This window comes from Sabethes cyaneus, chromosome 3, assembly GCF_943734655.1.
Source record: "Sabethes cyaneus chromosome 3, idSabCyanKW18_F2, whole genome shotgun sequence".
Taxonomy (NCBI): domain Eukaryota; kingdom Metazoa; phylum Arthropoda; class Insecta; order Diptera; family Culicidae; genus Sabethes; species Sabethes cyaneus.
In genome coordinates this window covers 169,269,943-169,286,401 of record NC_071355.1, presented here as the reverse complement: position 1 = coordinate 169,286,401, position 16,459 = coordinate 169,269,943, and the positions used below count along the sequence as shown (strand labels likewise).

Sequence of the window (16,459 nt, the reverse complement as noted above, 5' to 3'; positions counted from 1 at the left end):
GAAGCACTCTACGTCCTCGCTGATGATGATACCAATAGGCATCATACCCGCTAAGACGCAGATTGCGTCATGTGAAACTGTGCGGTACGCACTCGCCACTCTTAAGCACATGAGACGATAGGTGCTTTCCAGCTTGGCTAGATAGCTTTTGGTACCTAACGCCGATGACCACACCGGCCCGCCATACCTGAGTATGGACTGGACCACGTTGGCTAAAAGCCTTCGCTTGCTGCCATATACCGCAGAGCTATTAGACATCATACGAGACAATGCCGAAATAGCTGTGGAAGCCTTCTTGCAGGCATAGTCGACGTGGCTCCCGAACTTGAGCTTGTCGTCGACCATGACTCCAAGGAGTTTTAAGAACCGCGTTGACGAAATAGTGCAGTCCCCGACACTGATATTTGCTTGCTGCACCGACTTGCGGTTGTTAACCACGATAACCTCCGTTTTTTGATGCGCTAGGTCCAGTTTCCTGGATCGCATCCAATCTTCAACAATGCTTATAGAGTGAGCAGCCATCAACTCAACCTCTCTGATAGATTCACCGTAGACTTCCAAGGTGATATCGTCCGCAAAGCCGACAATCGCCACCCCTACCGGAAACTTTAGCTTCAACACCTCGTCATACATGACGTTCCACAACACCGGGCCCAGTATGGAACCTTGCGGAACCCCTGAGGTGATTGGAACGCATTTCTGACCATCCTCCGTGTTGTAGCATAGCACACGATTCTGGAAATAATTTTCCAGAATTCTGTACAGCGACACCGGCACTTGGACGTTCCGAAGCGAGCTGGCTATGGAGTCCCAGCTAGCGCTATTAAACGCATTTCTCACGTCGAGCGTGACAACTGCGCAATAACGAATACCTGTCCTCTTGGGCTGGATTGCCACCTCGGCTGTCTTAGTGACAGACAAGATGGCATCCACCGTAGATTTGCCTTTTCGGAAGCCGAATTGGTTCCTTGACAGACCGTTTGTACCCTCCGTGTACTGTACGAGTCTGTTAAGGATAACCCTCTCCAGCACCTTGCCGGCAGTATCGAGTAGACAGATCGGCCTATATGACGAGGGGACACCCGGAGGTTTTCCCGGCTTCGGCAATAGGACCAGGATCTGTCGCTTCCATCTGTCCGGGAAGTGGCCAGCTTCCAGGCATCTATTCATTACTGCCCCGAATAATTCGGGAGCCTCCAAAATAGCCGCTTTAATGGCCATATTCGGGATACCGTCTGGCCCCGGTGCCTTGCTCACCTTTAGGGATTTAGCGACATCAATGAGTTCCTCGTTCGTAACCGTCACTTCCTCCCCGACCTCCAAACCGCCGTCGCCCACGTTACTTTGGATGTTCGGCTGGGAGGCCGACCATCCTACGCTATGGTCTGAGATACTGGAACGTCGGCCGTGGGACGACTCAGCGGTCTGAGGCCAGGGCCTTGGCTCGTGGCGCGGAAAGAGGCCCTCGATGATCCGCTCCAGCATCTCTGGCGATTGCTCAGCGGGCGCCATCACACCCTTGGTCTTTGCCATTACGACTCTGTAGGCATCACCCCACGGGTTCGCATTGGCACTAGCACATAACCTTTCAAAGCAGTCTCGTTTACTAGCTTTTATCCCGCTCTTAAGCGCTGCGCGTGCAGCAACGAGTGCTACTCGACATTCAGCCCTGCTTTCATCCGAACGAGCTCTTTGCATAATTCTCCTCGCACGAAAGCACGCTCCGCGGAGTTCCGCAATTTCATCTGTCCACCAGTAAGCCGGTGACCTGCCATACCTAGGACGACCTTTCCTAGGCATGGTAGCGTCACATGCTCGCGACAGTACCTCAACCAAATGATCAGCGTTCGGATCGGGCATACCGCGATCACCGCACTCTCTCCGGATCGCTTCCATAAATACTTCGGGATCGAAGTATGATGTCTTCCATCCACGGGTGGTTGGAGTGTTGGCCCTACTCGCCGCCTGCCGCCTCGTTATCTGACCGACACCATAGCGGACCGCCTGGTGGTCACTGTGAGTGTAGCCATTATCTACCCGCCAGTCTCCTATCAGACCAGGACTGCCGAAAGTCACGTCGATGATAGACTCCGCACCGTTCCTACTGAAAGTACTTGTGTTGCCGACGTTGGCCAGATCTACGTTAAGCTTTGCCAGAGCTTCAAGCAGAATCCGACCCCTATGGTTCGTGCGACGACTTCCCCACTCTACCGCCCAAGCGTTAAAGTCGCCCGCCACAACCACCGGCCTTAAACCAGACAGCACAACTGATACTCGGTCTACCATCCGCGTAAACTGCTCGATAGACCAACTCGGCGGAGCATAACAACTGCAGTAGAACACTCCACCCACTTTGGCAACCGCAAACCCCTCGTCTGCAGTTGACACAACCTCCTGAACCGGGAACCTGCTTGTTGTCCATATAGCCGCCGTCGCAGACCTATCCGAGACCCAGTTGCCGTTTCCGGCAGGGACGCGATATGGATCCGAGACTATGGCAATGTCCATTGCTGACTCAGAAACTGCTTGGTGTAACAGCTGCTGAGCTGTGCTGCAGTGGTTCAGGTTGAGTTGTGTCACTTGCACTATGAACGTGGCTTAGTCGCCGGCGCACCGGCCGGGCACCTTGGACCTCCCGTTACGTGCTTTGCGTCCCGTTTACCGGTGCAGATCAGGCACTTAGGAGGCTCCGCGCAGTCCTTTGCTTTATGGCCAGCACTGCCACATCTCCTGCACAACTGGCTCCTATCTGGCCCCTTGCAGTTCCAGGCTTTATGTCCGTGCTCGAAACACCGGAAGCAAGCTTCCGACTGCTTGGACACGCTCAATGGGCATACCGACCACCCCACTTTTAGCCTAGCAGCTTTCAGGGCTTTGTTTCCGTCAATCAGCGGAAGTCGTATGGTGGCTACCTGGGTCCCGGCCGGACCCTTGCGTAGGCGAACCGCCTCGGTTGCCACCACCACTCCACTTTGCTCTTTGAGAGCTTGTACGACCTCACGCACTTCGGTGATCTCGTCCAGGTTCTTAAGCTGGAGAGTCACTTCTGGTGTGAGAGCACGTACCTTCACTCCGTCCCCGAGCACTCCTTCCGCTATTGGCTTGTATGCGGAACTCTTCTTTGTGGCGTCCTTCTTTAACTCGAGGATCATATCGCCCGAGCGTGAGCGGCGGATGCTCCGTACGTCCGCGCCCAGATCCTTGAGTAGGGCGTCTCCTCTCATGGCCTTCAGAACCTCCGAGTATTTCGACCCGTCGGTTTTCAGGATAAGAGCGTCGCCCTTCTTCGCTCGCTTTCTTGCCGGTTTAGGTGGAGCAGTTTTTTTACTGGAGCCTCCTCCGCCTTTTCTCTTGGCCCTAACCTCGGTCCACGGGCCACCTGTCTTGGAGCTTCCCGCTGGTTCATCGGTTAGCTCTGCCAACCCGCTAGCCTGAGGGCTTTTACCGATCAGGCGTTTTTTCGGTCCGCCAGGGGTGCTATCCCCCGGGGACTGTCTCGGGCGCTTAGCGGATGCCTTACCGCTGCTGGTAGCGCCTTCCGTAGCCTCCTGGGCCGCGTTACGACACTCCGTCAACGGGCAAGCGTCCGTTTGTACTGCCTTCGACGCCTTCACGGTCACCTTCTTAGCCTCTCCTGCACGGGCCACGAGGTCGTTGTGCGTTTTGGTCGCTGCATTCAAGGTTCTCCGAAGCATGAGCAAGCTCTGCTTCAGGTCCTTGGAGAAATTTCCGCGACCTGACGTGAACTCGATTATTACCTCGAGCTGCTGTGACGCTGCTACCACTTTAGGTACAGCATCTCTATTTTTCTCCATCGCCCTGATAAGCGCTGGGCCGTTCATCGCTGTGTCCGGCGTGGTAGGCATACCGCTGCCTTTGCCACCCACACTAGCGCTCCTAGTTGCATCCTTCTCCACCCTTGGTGGAGAACGCTGGATGCCTCCTCTAGCGAACGGGTTTTCCACCGTATCCACACTTGTTATATTTTTGATTTTGTCTTCCATAAGAATCCCACGAGTTGAGGGGAAAGAAAAGTCCGCCACATCAGAGCCCCTCATGATGCGGTAAGGGCTGATTACTGTGGAGGGCGCTCTGGTACTCCACAGGCTCCGTTTGAGGCTGAGTATTTATAGAACCCCCCCCACCATTCATCCCTCGGCACGGGTCGCATGACACCTTGGATTAGGGGTTTATCCATTCATGTTTTTACTTTTAGCCATGGATAATAGCTATTAAAACCATCCTCCTTTGGGGGCTTTGGACCCTCTGCTCAGGTTCTCGGTATTTTCAGGTTCATCGAACATGCTTCTACCGAGATCCGTCATTTGCAGGCGGAGAGTTTACACTCAGCCTTCGCATGAGTGCCCCCTTCTCTGTCCGCATACGACCCTAGTTTCCACCGGTTGTCCGATTTCCACTAAGGAGCGTATCCCGGATGGTACCACGAGGAGGTAGAGATAGGAGTTGCTAAATAAGAGGCTGTGGAACTTCGTGATAGTTCTGGAGCGCATTATTCAACCATTTACCATCCAATAGCATTGCCTCCATGGCTGCAATAGGTGTTGTACGCATGGCCCTGGTAATTGTAAGACAGGCCAGGCGCTGAACTTTGTTTAGTTTGGCTTGGGCTGTCACCTCATTCACCTTTGGCCACCATACGACTGCAGCATAGGTTATCCTAGGCTGTGCAATAGTAGTATATGACCAGAAGGCTAGTTGAGGTTTCAATCCCCAGGTTTTGCCAAACAGTGACCTGCATGCCCAGATAACCGAAGTTGCTTTCTTAATAGCATAATCTAGGTGGGCAGCCCAGTTTAGTTTTCTATCGAGAATTATTCCGAGGTGTTTGACTTCATTACTGAAGCCCAGTCTGGCACCATTCAGTATAGGGGGAGTAATGGTATGTTTCCTGCGCCTAGTGAATGGTATAACGACTGTTTTGGTGGGATTTACATTACGTCCCTCTTGTGAGCACCATAACATGGTGGTGTTTAGAGCTCCTTGCAAGCGACTTGACAATACTGCATCAAACTTTCCTCTGACGATAAGTACAACGTCGTCGGCGTAAGCAATGGTCTCATAACCAAGCTGTGATAGCTTGTGAAGGAGTGCGTCGGCCACCAGTGACCAGAGCAGGGGGGAGAGAACTCCTCCCTGTGGACATCCTTTGATCACCGAAATCGTGACCGACGTATCTCCCAATGATGCTGTGATTTGTCTGCTCGAGAGCATTGCTTGAATCCAGTTCATTGTAGTGTGGTCGATTCTCTTTTGACAGAGAGCCGTATTAATTGACGCGAAGGACGTGTTATCGAAAGCACCTTCAATATCAAGAAAAGCACACACTGCCGTCTCTTGATATTTGAGCGATTTCTCAATTAACGTCACTAAGCTGTGCAGTGCGGTTTCCGTAGATTTACCGTGTTGGTATGCATGTTGATTTACATGTAACGGAGAGTTTTGTAAAAACTCATTGCGGATATAGTTATCCGTGATTTTCTCCATCAGCTTAAGAAGCGTTGAAGTCAGACTTATCGGTCTGAAAGCCTTGGGCATGGTTTTGTCCTTAGGCATGAACACCACCCTTATTTTCCGCCAATTCTCTGGGATATATCCCAAAGTGAAACTGGCTCGAAAGAGGTTGATGAGCTCGGACATTATATCACCGTCCGTTTTTTGTAAGAAAATGGTTAGAATACCATCCGGACCTGGAGATTTTATTGGTTCAAAGGAGCTGAGTTCCCAATTGATCGAAGCCTCCGTAAATAATCGGCGCGCAAGTAGAACCGAATCGTTTGGCACATTGTGTAATGACCCATTCCACTGTTGCCCGCCTATGTTTTGTCCAGTGGTCACTGTCGAACCAGGGAAGTGCGTGTTCATCAGAACTTCCAGAGTTTTCCTGGTGGTAACAGTGAGACTCCCATCCTCTTTTTTCAATTGCCCTAGACCATTGCAATGGTCGTTGGACATCGCTTTCTGCAGACGCGTAGCCTCTGACAGAGTTTGAATGCTTTCGCAAAATTTAACTCGTGATTTCCTTTTGGCTTTGCGTAGCTCAGCGTTGTATTTGGTGAGGAAAGCTCTGTAGCCTTCCCAGTTAGACGTGATTTTGGCCCTGTTGAACAGACGTCTTGCCTTCCGATGGAGATTGCTAAGCGTCTCATTCCACCAGGGCACATCACGGCAAACTTTTCGCGTATTTACGGGACAGTTTGTGTTATACGCGTCTGTGATCCTACATTGCAGGTCACTAGCGGCGATATCCAGCTCAACTGGAGTTCGTATATTATTGTGACAGGAATTACGTGAGGCAATTAATAGTTTGATCGGGTTAAATCCACTGCACATAAAAAGTGACGAATGTTTTTTATAGCAATTTTAAGAGCAAATTATCTTTCCAATACAATGGTAAGCTTTAAATTAAAATCGTCTGATGGGCTCATGCCGAAAAACGCGATTTTCTGAAAAATCCAGAATGGCGATCAAATCCAACATGGCCGCCAATTTTTTTTACTCCATTTGAAAGCCTTACGGGTCCCTTTTACAGAACCATGCCTAATGTTGTCTGTTTCGGAGCAAATTTAAGAAATATCGCAATAATTTTGTAAAAAATGTATTAGAAATGTAAATCGTGCATTTAGGTACTGTCAATGAACACTTAATTTCGATTCCACTGTTTCGAGTTTTTGAAAGTGTAATTCTCATTTTTTAATTATTTTGAACTAATCAAGTACAAAAGTCTTGATATTAGAAGATCTCGTGTCAGTTAGTGGCTTCGTTTCAACGAGATTTACTCATATACGTTTTTTCACACACTTTTCATGGCCGGATTTTTAAAGAATTAATCTCAAACTAGTATTATACACGCATTGGCATTTCTTTACCATAATGATAACCAGTAATGCATAACTGCCAACAACACGAACACAAAACATAAGTGCGTGTCACCTGCTCGCATCAGAACTTTCCCTCGAAACCTGCCGATCAACTGGAGCTGTCGCAGGATTCGCTATAGCAACAAACCTAACCAACAAAATGTCTTTTTTTGAGTCCTTAGTTAACAGTCACTTTCGACAAAGCAAGATTTCGGCAAGTTTCAAACAGACAACAAAATAAGCAACAAACCTTCACACTGGCGATGAAGGTCTGTCTAACAGCTAGTCCACCTTTACTCTCTTTTCTTGCTACAAAATTAAATTTCGTTATTTTCACTTCAATAATTTTATTATCGCATCAACATTAAAACCAAAACTTTACCTTCAAAGGCACACCAATGGTTCAATTTTGCAGGATCGCCAATTTGATATCCGATATTTTATTGGTATATGTGATATGACCATCCGCCCAAGTAACAATTTGGGTTTTATTACACTCTTATGATGGCATTTATGACCAAAATTGGTCATGAAAACTGCCATAAGAGTATAATAAAACTCACATTGCTGCTTGGGCGGGCCTAGGTTCAATCAAAAATTTTGCCCAACCGCTAAACCTTTGTTATATGTAATACAATACACGTGAAAATGTTTCATTATTCAGTTTGTCAATAAAGCTCCCCAAGTATCGTGCAAACTATTTGATATGAATTTTAGTGTGTGTTTTTTTAATAATATTGATTTTGAATAGGAAATTTGCTCTTTGAGTTTTATTTTGGTCAAATATTATCAACCATTTATGAGCATTTTAGTTGAAAAACTTATTACAAAATTAACACATTATTAAAAAAGTAAGCACGTCAGTCAAAAATTGTTGACAATATGTGCAAAATCGAAGAGGATGGTGAATTATTTCATTATTTTTATACTGAAGAGACTTAACTACGCATGTAAGTAGAAAGTGACTGATATGCGGACCTACGAGGATGTAGTAGACGTATTCCATTTCAAAAGGCATTGTTTTTCATTTTCTGTTTTCGCTTATGATGCTATTTTCAACCGTTTGAAAACCGGCTGTGTGAAAAAAACTTGCAAGACATACATAATCATTTCAGGTGAAAGTGTCAAGACGACCCAAAGCATTATTATTGTTTTTCATTGAACACAATTGTTACTTCACATTATCAAATATACGCAACCGAGCTCATCGGATCGGATATAAAAATTGAAACATAAATATATCTTATATGCTGTAATAATAAAGTAGAACGATGACTTGGCAGTAGGTAATTATCTAGCCTAATTGAAATCCCCCGATAGGCGAACGAAAGCACAAACGAAGTGAACCTGTTGAATGCGGAAAGGTGTTAATAAAGTGCGCCTTCTGTCTAGGAGGAACTTTCGAAGCGAGATCAAAAGTTTTCCCACTCTTCATCTATCGCGCTGTTGATTGTTCCTTTCCATAGAAATTCTTTTCCGCTTCGTTGGGTTCTTTTCGCAGTGTCGGGACGGGACTATCACGAAGGTGAAGAGAAGAACAAATCCTGCCTCTATTAGGAAGGATTATAATTGGAACAATTTCCTGTGTGGAGTGATTAATTGTCTTAATCTTTGGCTTCCTACCTACCGAGAAAAGGGTCCGTCTTCCTGCCGGCGGCGAAGGTCGTCACTCGGGTAGTAAGTTTTGTTCCCATGGCAAAGGAAGATGTTAATTTTATGGTTTTATTATCAAGATAAGAAAGAGGCGACGATTTAAAGGGATAAACGGAATAGATTTGTTTGTCACCGAAGGTGTTTACGATGATGTACATCACGTGCCGAAGCCATTGCCGATGCTATCGTGCTATGTTACTGGTTTATTGTTTGTTGGTAACTACTTCCGATGAAACTTGACTACATGCAACTCATTGATTAAACTTTCTGGATTGATTGTTGTGATAGTTGTGCTTCGTGTGATAGCGTGAACGAATCGGCGTCGGTTATGTTCATGATGGGGAACTATACAGGAATAGGGCAGGTGGAATCTTTAGAATACTGTAAAGTATAGCTAATCACGCGATTCATGAAAGGTATGAAGTATGAATCCACTAAAAAATGTGACTCTATAATTTAATTTCAAACGATAGGAACATTCTACTACAAAGGATCGGAATATTGCTTCAAAACTTTCTGTAAATAATCCTACTAAACAGTAGTTTACATTCATACATTTTACATTATTAATATATATTTTTGTCTTTCATATTATTTTTCAGATCCAGGACAAACTCGAAGAGGTCCTACCACCGCTGAAACCAATTCGCCTAAATAACATTTCACTGATCCGGGAGGTGGTCGAACGGTGCAGTCTGTCGCGTAATCCACATGCCCGCGAATTAGCTCGAATATTCCGATATCCACATTTCCGAGCATTAATCGAATCACACGACGAAATCGGCGAACTTACGGTTCAGAAACTGCGTAGTCACCCACCGAGTAGCGCTAACGGAGGCAGTACTAGTCCTGCTCAGCTTTCGCCGGGCAGCAGCAGCCACTCCGAAGTCGATAGTTCGTTCGATACCGGAATCACCACGGCCGGAAACGGGATGCCCGGGGAAACCATTAAAATGGTTGGCATTCGGCGGAACCCGAATGAACCGTTGGGACTGACGGTGGAGGTGGACGAACACGATCAACTGGTGGTGGCACGAATCATCGCTGGCGGTATGATCGATCGGCAGGGTCTGCTGCACGCGGGCGACGTAATACTGGAGGTGAACGGTGTACCGGTAGCGACGCCCGAGGATCTGCAGACCGAAATTTCCCGCGCAAAGGAGTCCGTCACGTTGAAGATCGGACCCAGCCTGGAGGAGGAGATGAAATCCGCTCGCATCACGATGGCCGGTGGACAGGTAAAGAGTGGGAAAAATTTAGAGACGGGCAAGAAATTGACGGTAAGTTGTGTGTTTTTATTATCTTTGTTGTCGGTTTAGTTTGTATGTGTAGCTTTTTGGCTTAGAGTGCACTAGACTAGGGAAATAAACATTTGGGTATTGTTTTACTCATTGAAGTGTAACTTTAGTTCTGCGGAGCTTTTTTCATGCATTTGAACATTCGGATCATTCTTTGATATGTAATGAAATTCATATTCATCGATTTCATGCTGTATTTTTCGCCTTAATTCGTGATTTATTTATTGCAAAGTACTGATTTTGTTTAAAGCATTCTTGTGAATGATTTTGGAAAATCTCTAAAAATTAAGAAGTGATATCAATGTACTTAACCTATAGGAACTATTGACAACAGAGGCGTCAAGGCTTTCAAAAACTGAGAAATTTTAAATGAAATCGGAGGGTATATTTTAAATAAAGCACTCTCTGTTTTGATTCGAAATTTAGCGGTTTTGTAGTGCCTTTCCGCCTCTATAGTCTATGGTCTCTGTAGTCCAAACTAGGATGAGGTCACTCACAGTTGTACAACCTCACTGCTTGTGTATAGAATCATCACTATCGCTAGCGATAATCAGTTATGATTATTCCTACCAAAACAATCATAGAGCGTGAATTTGTAGTTAGACATTTTTCAAATATTTAAAAGTTTGTGAAAGAAACATTTATTTATTCTACTGTTTTGTAATGGATGGTTAGAAAAATTTCCAATAGATTGACTTTCGGTAATACCTCTATTGTGGAACTTTAACCACTTTTTATTACTTTGGTTCCTTATTTGTAGCAGCAGAGAGACGGAGTGGCTTTTGCTGTATCAAGAATTCCTTTCCACTGTACTCGGTCCTGGGCTATTCGTCGCCACTTTGTTGAGCGTTTCGACATACGCAAGTCAGCTTCAACCTAGACGAGCCAGCACGTTTTACTCTTCTATTCCTAGTGCCGGTGGGGTTCTTCAGAACGGATTTCACTGCATAGTCGTTTGGCATCCTTGCGACGTGGCCGGCCCATCGTAGTTTCCCAACTCGGACCAGGCGACGATGGGAATATCTCCAAATAGTACCTTCAGTTCGTGGTTTATTAGCCTGCGCTAACCTCCGCTTTCCATTTGTACACCACCAAAAATAGTCTGAAAAACCTTGCGTTCAATTACGGCAAGTGCACGTATACCTACCGTAAGCAAAGCTACAGTTTCAAGTCCCTAGAGGATTACCGCTCTGATTAGTGTTTTATAAATCGTCACATTTGTGACGCACCGCATGCTCCTTGATCGAAGCGTCTTGCGGAGGGAAAGTAGGCTCAACTTCTAGCTTGAATGCGTCGTTGAATCTCCTTACTCGTATTATTGTTCACGGTGACCATAGATCTGGGAGGACGTCTTGTAGGCGGCGTGGATCAGCGTAATGCTGCGGTAACTATAGAAATCGAGCCGATCGTCCTTTTTATAGATGGGACATTCATCGTCCGGTAGTTGCTCCTCCTCCCAAATTTTTGAAATTATCCAGTTAAGTACCACTGCTAGTAGTTCTTTAAAATTTTTGTAGAGTTCTACCGAGAGTCGATCTTTTTGGCGGCTCTTCGAGATCGAGAGCCGGCACGTTGTTATCGTTTATAGGCACTCCTAGGTTGACTTCCGTTCCATATCTTTCTGTTATATTTCCATTTAGTGAGATACCAATCGAAGAACTGCACCCACCTGTCGATTACATCGCGCTCGTTGGTGACCAGGTTCACCTCCTCATCCCTGTACATATCTGCTTCGATGTGTATCCTTTACGCGATTGGTTCACCTTCTCATAGGACTTGCATGTCTCATTAGCTCGGAATAGTTGCTCTTGGTCTTCACGATCTCTGTTTTCCTTCTGGTGCTTTTTCCTCCTCAGGATCATGGTCAGCTCGTTCCGCGTTTGTCGATACTTAACCAAATTTTTCCACGCGGCAATGTTTTGATAATTTCTTCAAGCCCTTTTTTGCATTGCTTGTTGGCATTACCTGTCCCACCAGTAATCTCGTGAGCTCGAGATGTCTTCATGTCTCCGAGGCCTATCATGCGGCCTTATTAATGGCGTAGCGTATGCTTGCGTTTTCGAGGGTCGAAGCATCTAGGTCTACTGAGAAACGTAGAGCTTCATCCAGTAGGCTTTGTCGCGCGATGGTTTTGAGCGCACTTGTAATGCTACTAGATAATGATCTGAGTCAATATCCGCACCCCGTACACCCCGGCCATCGATGAGAATGTGACCGTTTTGTTTCAATGCTAGTTGGTCAGGTGATCTCCTAGTGAGTAACTTCGCGGTGAAAGAAAGTACTTTTGATCACCAGGTCGTTATCGTTCGTATCGGTGTGCAGGCTATGGGGCCCGAACACCGGCCTAGACATCGCTTCTCTGCCGATCTGGGCGTTTATATACCCAATGACGATCTTCATGTGGACAGTGCACGTTTATAATGGCATTGTTGAAGAAATGACCTTTATCCTCAACAAATACAGCCTCTCGTTGATCGCTTACAAGTCCAACACGCGATCCTTTAGCCTACCCATCACTACAGAACCCGCTTAGGTTTTAGTAGGTTGCCTTACTAGTGCCACGTTACCGAGCCTCGTGATGGGGCTGCCATGTTAGGTGTAGTGCCGATACAACACATTTTTTAATTCAAACATCAGACGCTGTTGTAAGCTGCTCCTAACCTAGAGTGCAACGGCGCTGGTTGAGAAATCGTCAAGCCAACAAGAGCCGGCCCTGATATGAGAACCGATGCTCAAAGCTGATATTGTAATGTTGTTTTATTTTGAACATAAAAATTTTCAAAAGACAGTTCCAAAATCACTTCACAGAATGCTAAGTTGTTCTATTTACAATTGCCTGTAAATTTTCGGTTGCTTTGCGTTTTTTTGTTCTGCGCCATTTGAATAATTTGCAGAGTTATTCGGTATTAGTAGGTATTATAAAATCACCCACGCCACTGTACTGTGTGAGATCACCGATGATGATGATGATGATGAGTGCCACTGGACACCGCTGCTTACTACTGGGAATACCGGTAGTGATGTGTTTTGTACTCGTGTGTGATTTACCACTGTGTACTACTAGCACTTGTACTGTCCCCACAAAACCATAATTAGCTCTCGTAGGCTAAAAGTGCACTTCTTCAATGTTTAACTGTATGTATGTAAATTTTAACGACTTATAGCACTCTAGGAGACTTAGGGTAGTAGCAGTGAACGGTACTTTCTCTATATGTTTTCCATTGGATTTATTATTTAAAATACTAATTTTGTAAAATAAAGTTACAAGACATATAGAGAATGTACCTGCTGAATAAGATAGAGAACCAAACTAGATTAGGATATTAAATTTGTGACTTGATTGTTTTCCCGATCACTAAACGTTTTGTTTCTCACTTTCCTCGCAGTGTTATATGCGTACCCTGTTCGACTACAACCCGACCGAGGACAATTTGCTGCCATGCCAGGAAATTGGTCTACCATTCCAGCGGGGTGACATTCTGCAGATTATTAATGTAAAAGATCCAAACTGGTGGCAGGCGCGCCATGCCGGCGAGGACGGACCAATCGGGTTGGTACCTTCGCAGGAACTGGAGGAACGTCGACAGGCCTACGTAGCACCGGAAGCTGACTACGTGCACAAAATCAGCATTTGCGGTACAAAGGTTAGTCCGTTATCGTTATGATTGGTAATATTCCATTTCACCATTAAGTATAATTGTAGATCTCCAAGAAGAAACGAAAGACGATGTACAAAACCAAGCAAAATGGCGAGTTTGACAAGGCGGATCTGATGCTCTATGAAGAAGTTACCAAAATGCCTCCATTCAAGCGAAAAACTTTGGTGCTGATAGGGGTCGCCGGTGTCGGTAGACGAACGCTCAAGAATCGTCTGATCAACAGCGATCCAGACAAGTTTGGATCTGTTTTACCTCGTAAGTGCAATCGGAACTACTACTCGACTCGGCAATTATAATTATTCACTTGCAGACACTACTCGTCAACCGAGACCGCTGGAAGAAAGTGGTAAAGCCTACTGGTTTACCGAACGGGAAACTATGGAACAAGAAATTAAAGAAAATCGTTTCTTGGAATTTGGGGAACACAATGGAAATTTGTACGGGACGCATTTGGATTCCATTCGGGATATTATACGACAAGGTGTGTTGGTTATTTATATTGCACTGAAGGCTAGTCTAGCAATTTTCGGTTACAGTCATTAAACTCAATGTTTTCATTTTAGGAAAAATGTGTGTTCTGGATTGTGCTCCGTCTGCGTTAAAAACATTGCACAACAGTGCTGAGTTTATGCCATACGTGATCTTTATTGCCGCTCCTGGAATGGAACAATGGAAGCAGCTACAGGCGGAACGCAGATCAGCACACGGATCGATGAAGAGTTTGCAGGTTAGTTATTTAGTTAGACATTGGTTGGTTAGACATATTTTTTCCAAAACTTCCACTCCAGTTAAACAAAAAAGAGACATAAAACTTCTTTGAACTCAAGCATTCGTTTATTTTTTGTTAAATACTTATTCGAGCTCAAGGTTTCAAAACAGACATTGACAGTGATCCTGGATTTCAGTGGTGAAAAACGTTTCTGTTAGTATAATAAATTAACAGTAGAAGTAAAAAGAAAAGTTTCAACGTTCTCAATTTACAAATTAAAAAGTTTTTCGAGTTACATATTGTTCCTTTTTAATTACCGTCAAAACGCTCCAGATCTTTGTTATTTTCACATAAGTTATGTTAACTAAACTGTTTATATACAAACAATTCTATTTAAAACTAAGTGCTCTGACTGCTTGACTTTTGTCGGAACTTTCGTCAGTCAATTTGCGGTTAAACTAAGTTCCCAATGTCGTCAACATTTTGAAATTATTTCAAATATCCTTAGAGAGCGTGACACATGGAAAAGAAACATCATTCAGGTTATATGGGGAATGACCAATTGGTTAAAACCACATTTAAAAATATATATATATTCCGATTATAAAATTATCTTTTCAATATTGTTCGGTTGGTTTATGTGTCTCCATTTATATTTCAGTTTGACCGGCAAAGCTCGATCCGATTCAGTTCCCGTCGTGCAAAGACATTGGAATCGCTGGCATCACTATACGAGGTAAGACCACGGAATGCATGTTATCCATTGCGCATGCTTCCACGCACAGACGAAAGCTTTCTCAGGAGGCTCGTTTCCAATGCAAAGTTAACAACAGTGCTTTTATTTTCCGCGTTAATTTCATTTTTCTTTTCTCCAGGACGAAGACCTCATTTCGGCGGTTGAGGAAAGTGCCTTACTGCAGCGGAAGTACGATAAATATCTAGATAGAGTAATCGTCAACGAAGACTTCGATGTCACATTCCGGGCAGTGACGGATGCGCTGGAAGCGCTCAGTCACGAACACCAGTGGGTTCCTGTAAACTGGATCTACTAGAACAATTAGTGTACGACAACAATGGAATACCTTATTGCGAAAGATGTGTTCATATCAAGGAATACGCCATACGTTTATGCATTCGAGTTCGGCGCGATCACTAGCGGTCGTTTCTCCAACAATTATACCACTTTTAATGTATTTTCATATCGTTGAATCATATGACTATCTTTAAGATGAACGATGCAATATTAGCTTCGCAGCCCCCATGTCGTACTATCGTTATAGTATCATTACATTAGTAGTCATCTATTTTAGCGGTTAAAAATAACACAAAGGAAATGCCTCCATTATTAATTAAAATATGTAGTATTTAAAAACAGCATAATAATGTCAGTGAAAAGTAATTGTTTCGTCCATTAGCTTTAGTGTCCAATAGAGTTTTATTTCTCAACATGAATGTTACTACTATCTTTGATTCTAAATAACGTCGAATCTCAACAGAAAATCAAGAGAATATCCATAGGATATAATGAGTTATAATGATTTGAATGAATTTAACGTCGGTGAAAGTGTATGAAATAAAAAGTTTATTGAATATTTTCCGTGAGTGTTAAGTTCAAAGAGTTGTTTCAAAAACTATTTGTTGTAGCGTTTATCCTAATTTACAGGAATGGAATGCGAAATATAGAATAAGTTCGAAAAAATCGAATATCACGTAAACAACATATTTTTATTTATGATAACATACCAATGTTAGAGATTTCCAATGTAACGAAAATTTTTAAGCGTAAAAAAAATGTTTTGGTGGATTGTAGTACCACTAATATTACAATCTGTTTAGACTTACGCGTCTTTCAGTTCCCATGTAGCATTTTTGTTGTATGATAGCTTATTAAACTATTGTACAGCTGCTTCCCGTGGAACAAGCGCTTGATAAACTGTTATACAACAAAAATGTTACTTGGGTTATACTTGCAATGTTCTTTAGTACCGCCACCCGGGGTGAGATTGTGCCAAAAACCGAAAATGATTATTTGTTAAAATTTATTATATAGAAACTGGTGACCTAAATTCAAAACGATGATGTACATAACATATTTATTCATAACTTAGAATGGAACACAGATAATATTAAATAGTTTGAGCCTAAACAGGGTTTCAAAGTTCGCGATCAAAAATACTCGGAAATAACGCTTGTAAAAATATCCCGCATAAACCAATCCAAACAAGAAATCGCATCAACTTGCTATTTTGAAGGTATGTAAAC

The 16,459-nt window shown here is 44.2% G+C and overlaps 1 protein-coding gene across 1 annotated transcript in view; it reads left to right on the top strand.

The window, feature by feature from the left end:
- Positions 1-15,901, top strand: part of LOC128744335 (protein PALS2) — a 72,476-nt gene extending 56,575 nt beyond the window's left edge. The window contains exons 3-9 of the mRNA XM_053841243.1: positions 9,134-9,811; positions 13,216-13,473; positions 13,533-13,743; positions 13,799-13,969; positions 14,052-14,215; positions 14,859-14,933; positions 15,073-15,901. Of these exons, the coding sequence (XP_053697218.1) occupies positions 9,134-9,811; positions 13,216-13,473; positions 13,533-13,743; positions 13,799-13,969; positions 14,052-14,215; positions 14,859-14,933; positions 15,073-15,249 (1,734 nt within the window). The 3' untranslated portion in view covers positions 15,250-15,901. The remainder of the gene's footprint in view (positions 1-9,133; positions 9,812-13,215; positions 13,474-13,532; positions 13,744-13,798; positions 13,970-14,051; positions 14,216-14,858; positions 14,934-15,072) is intronic.
- Positions 15,902-16,459: the final 558 nt, after the last annotated feature.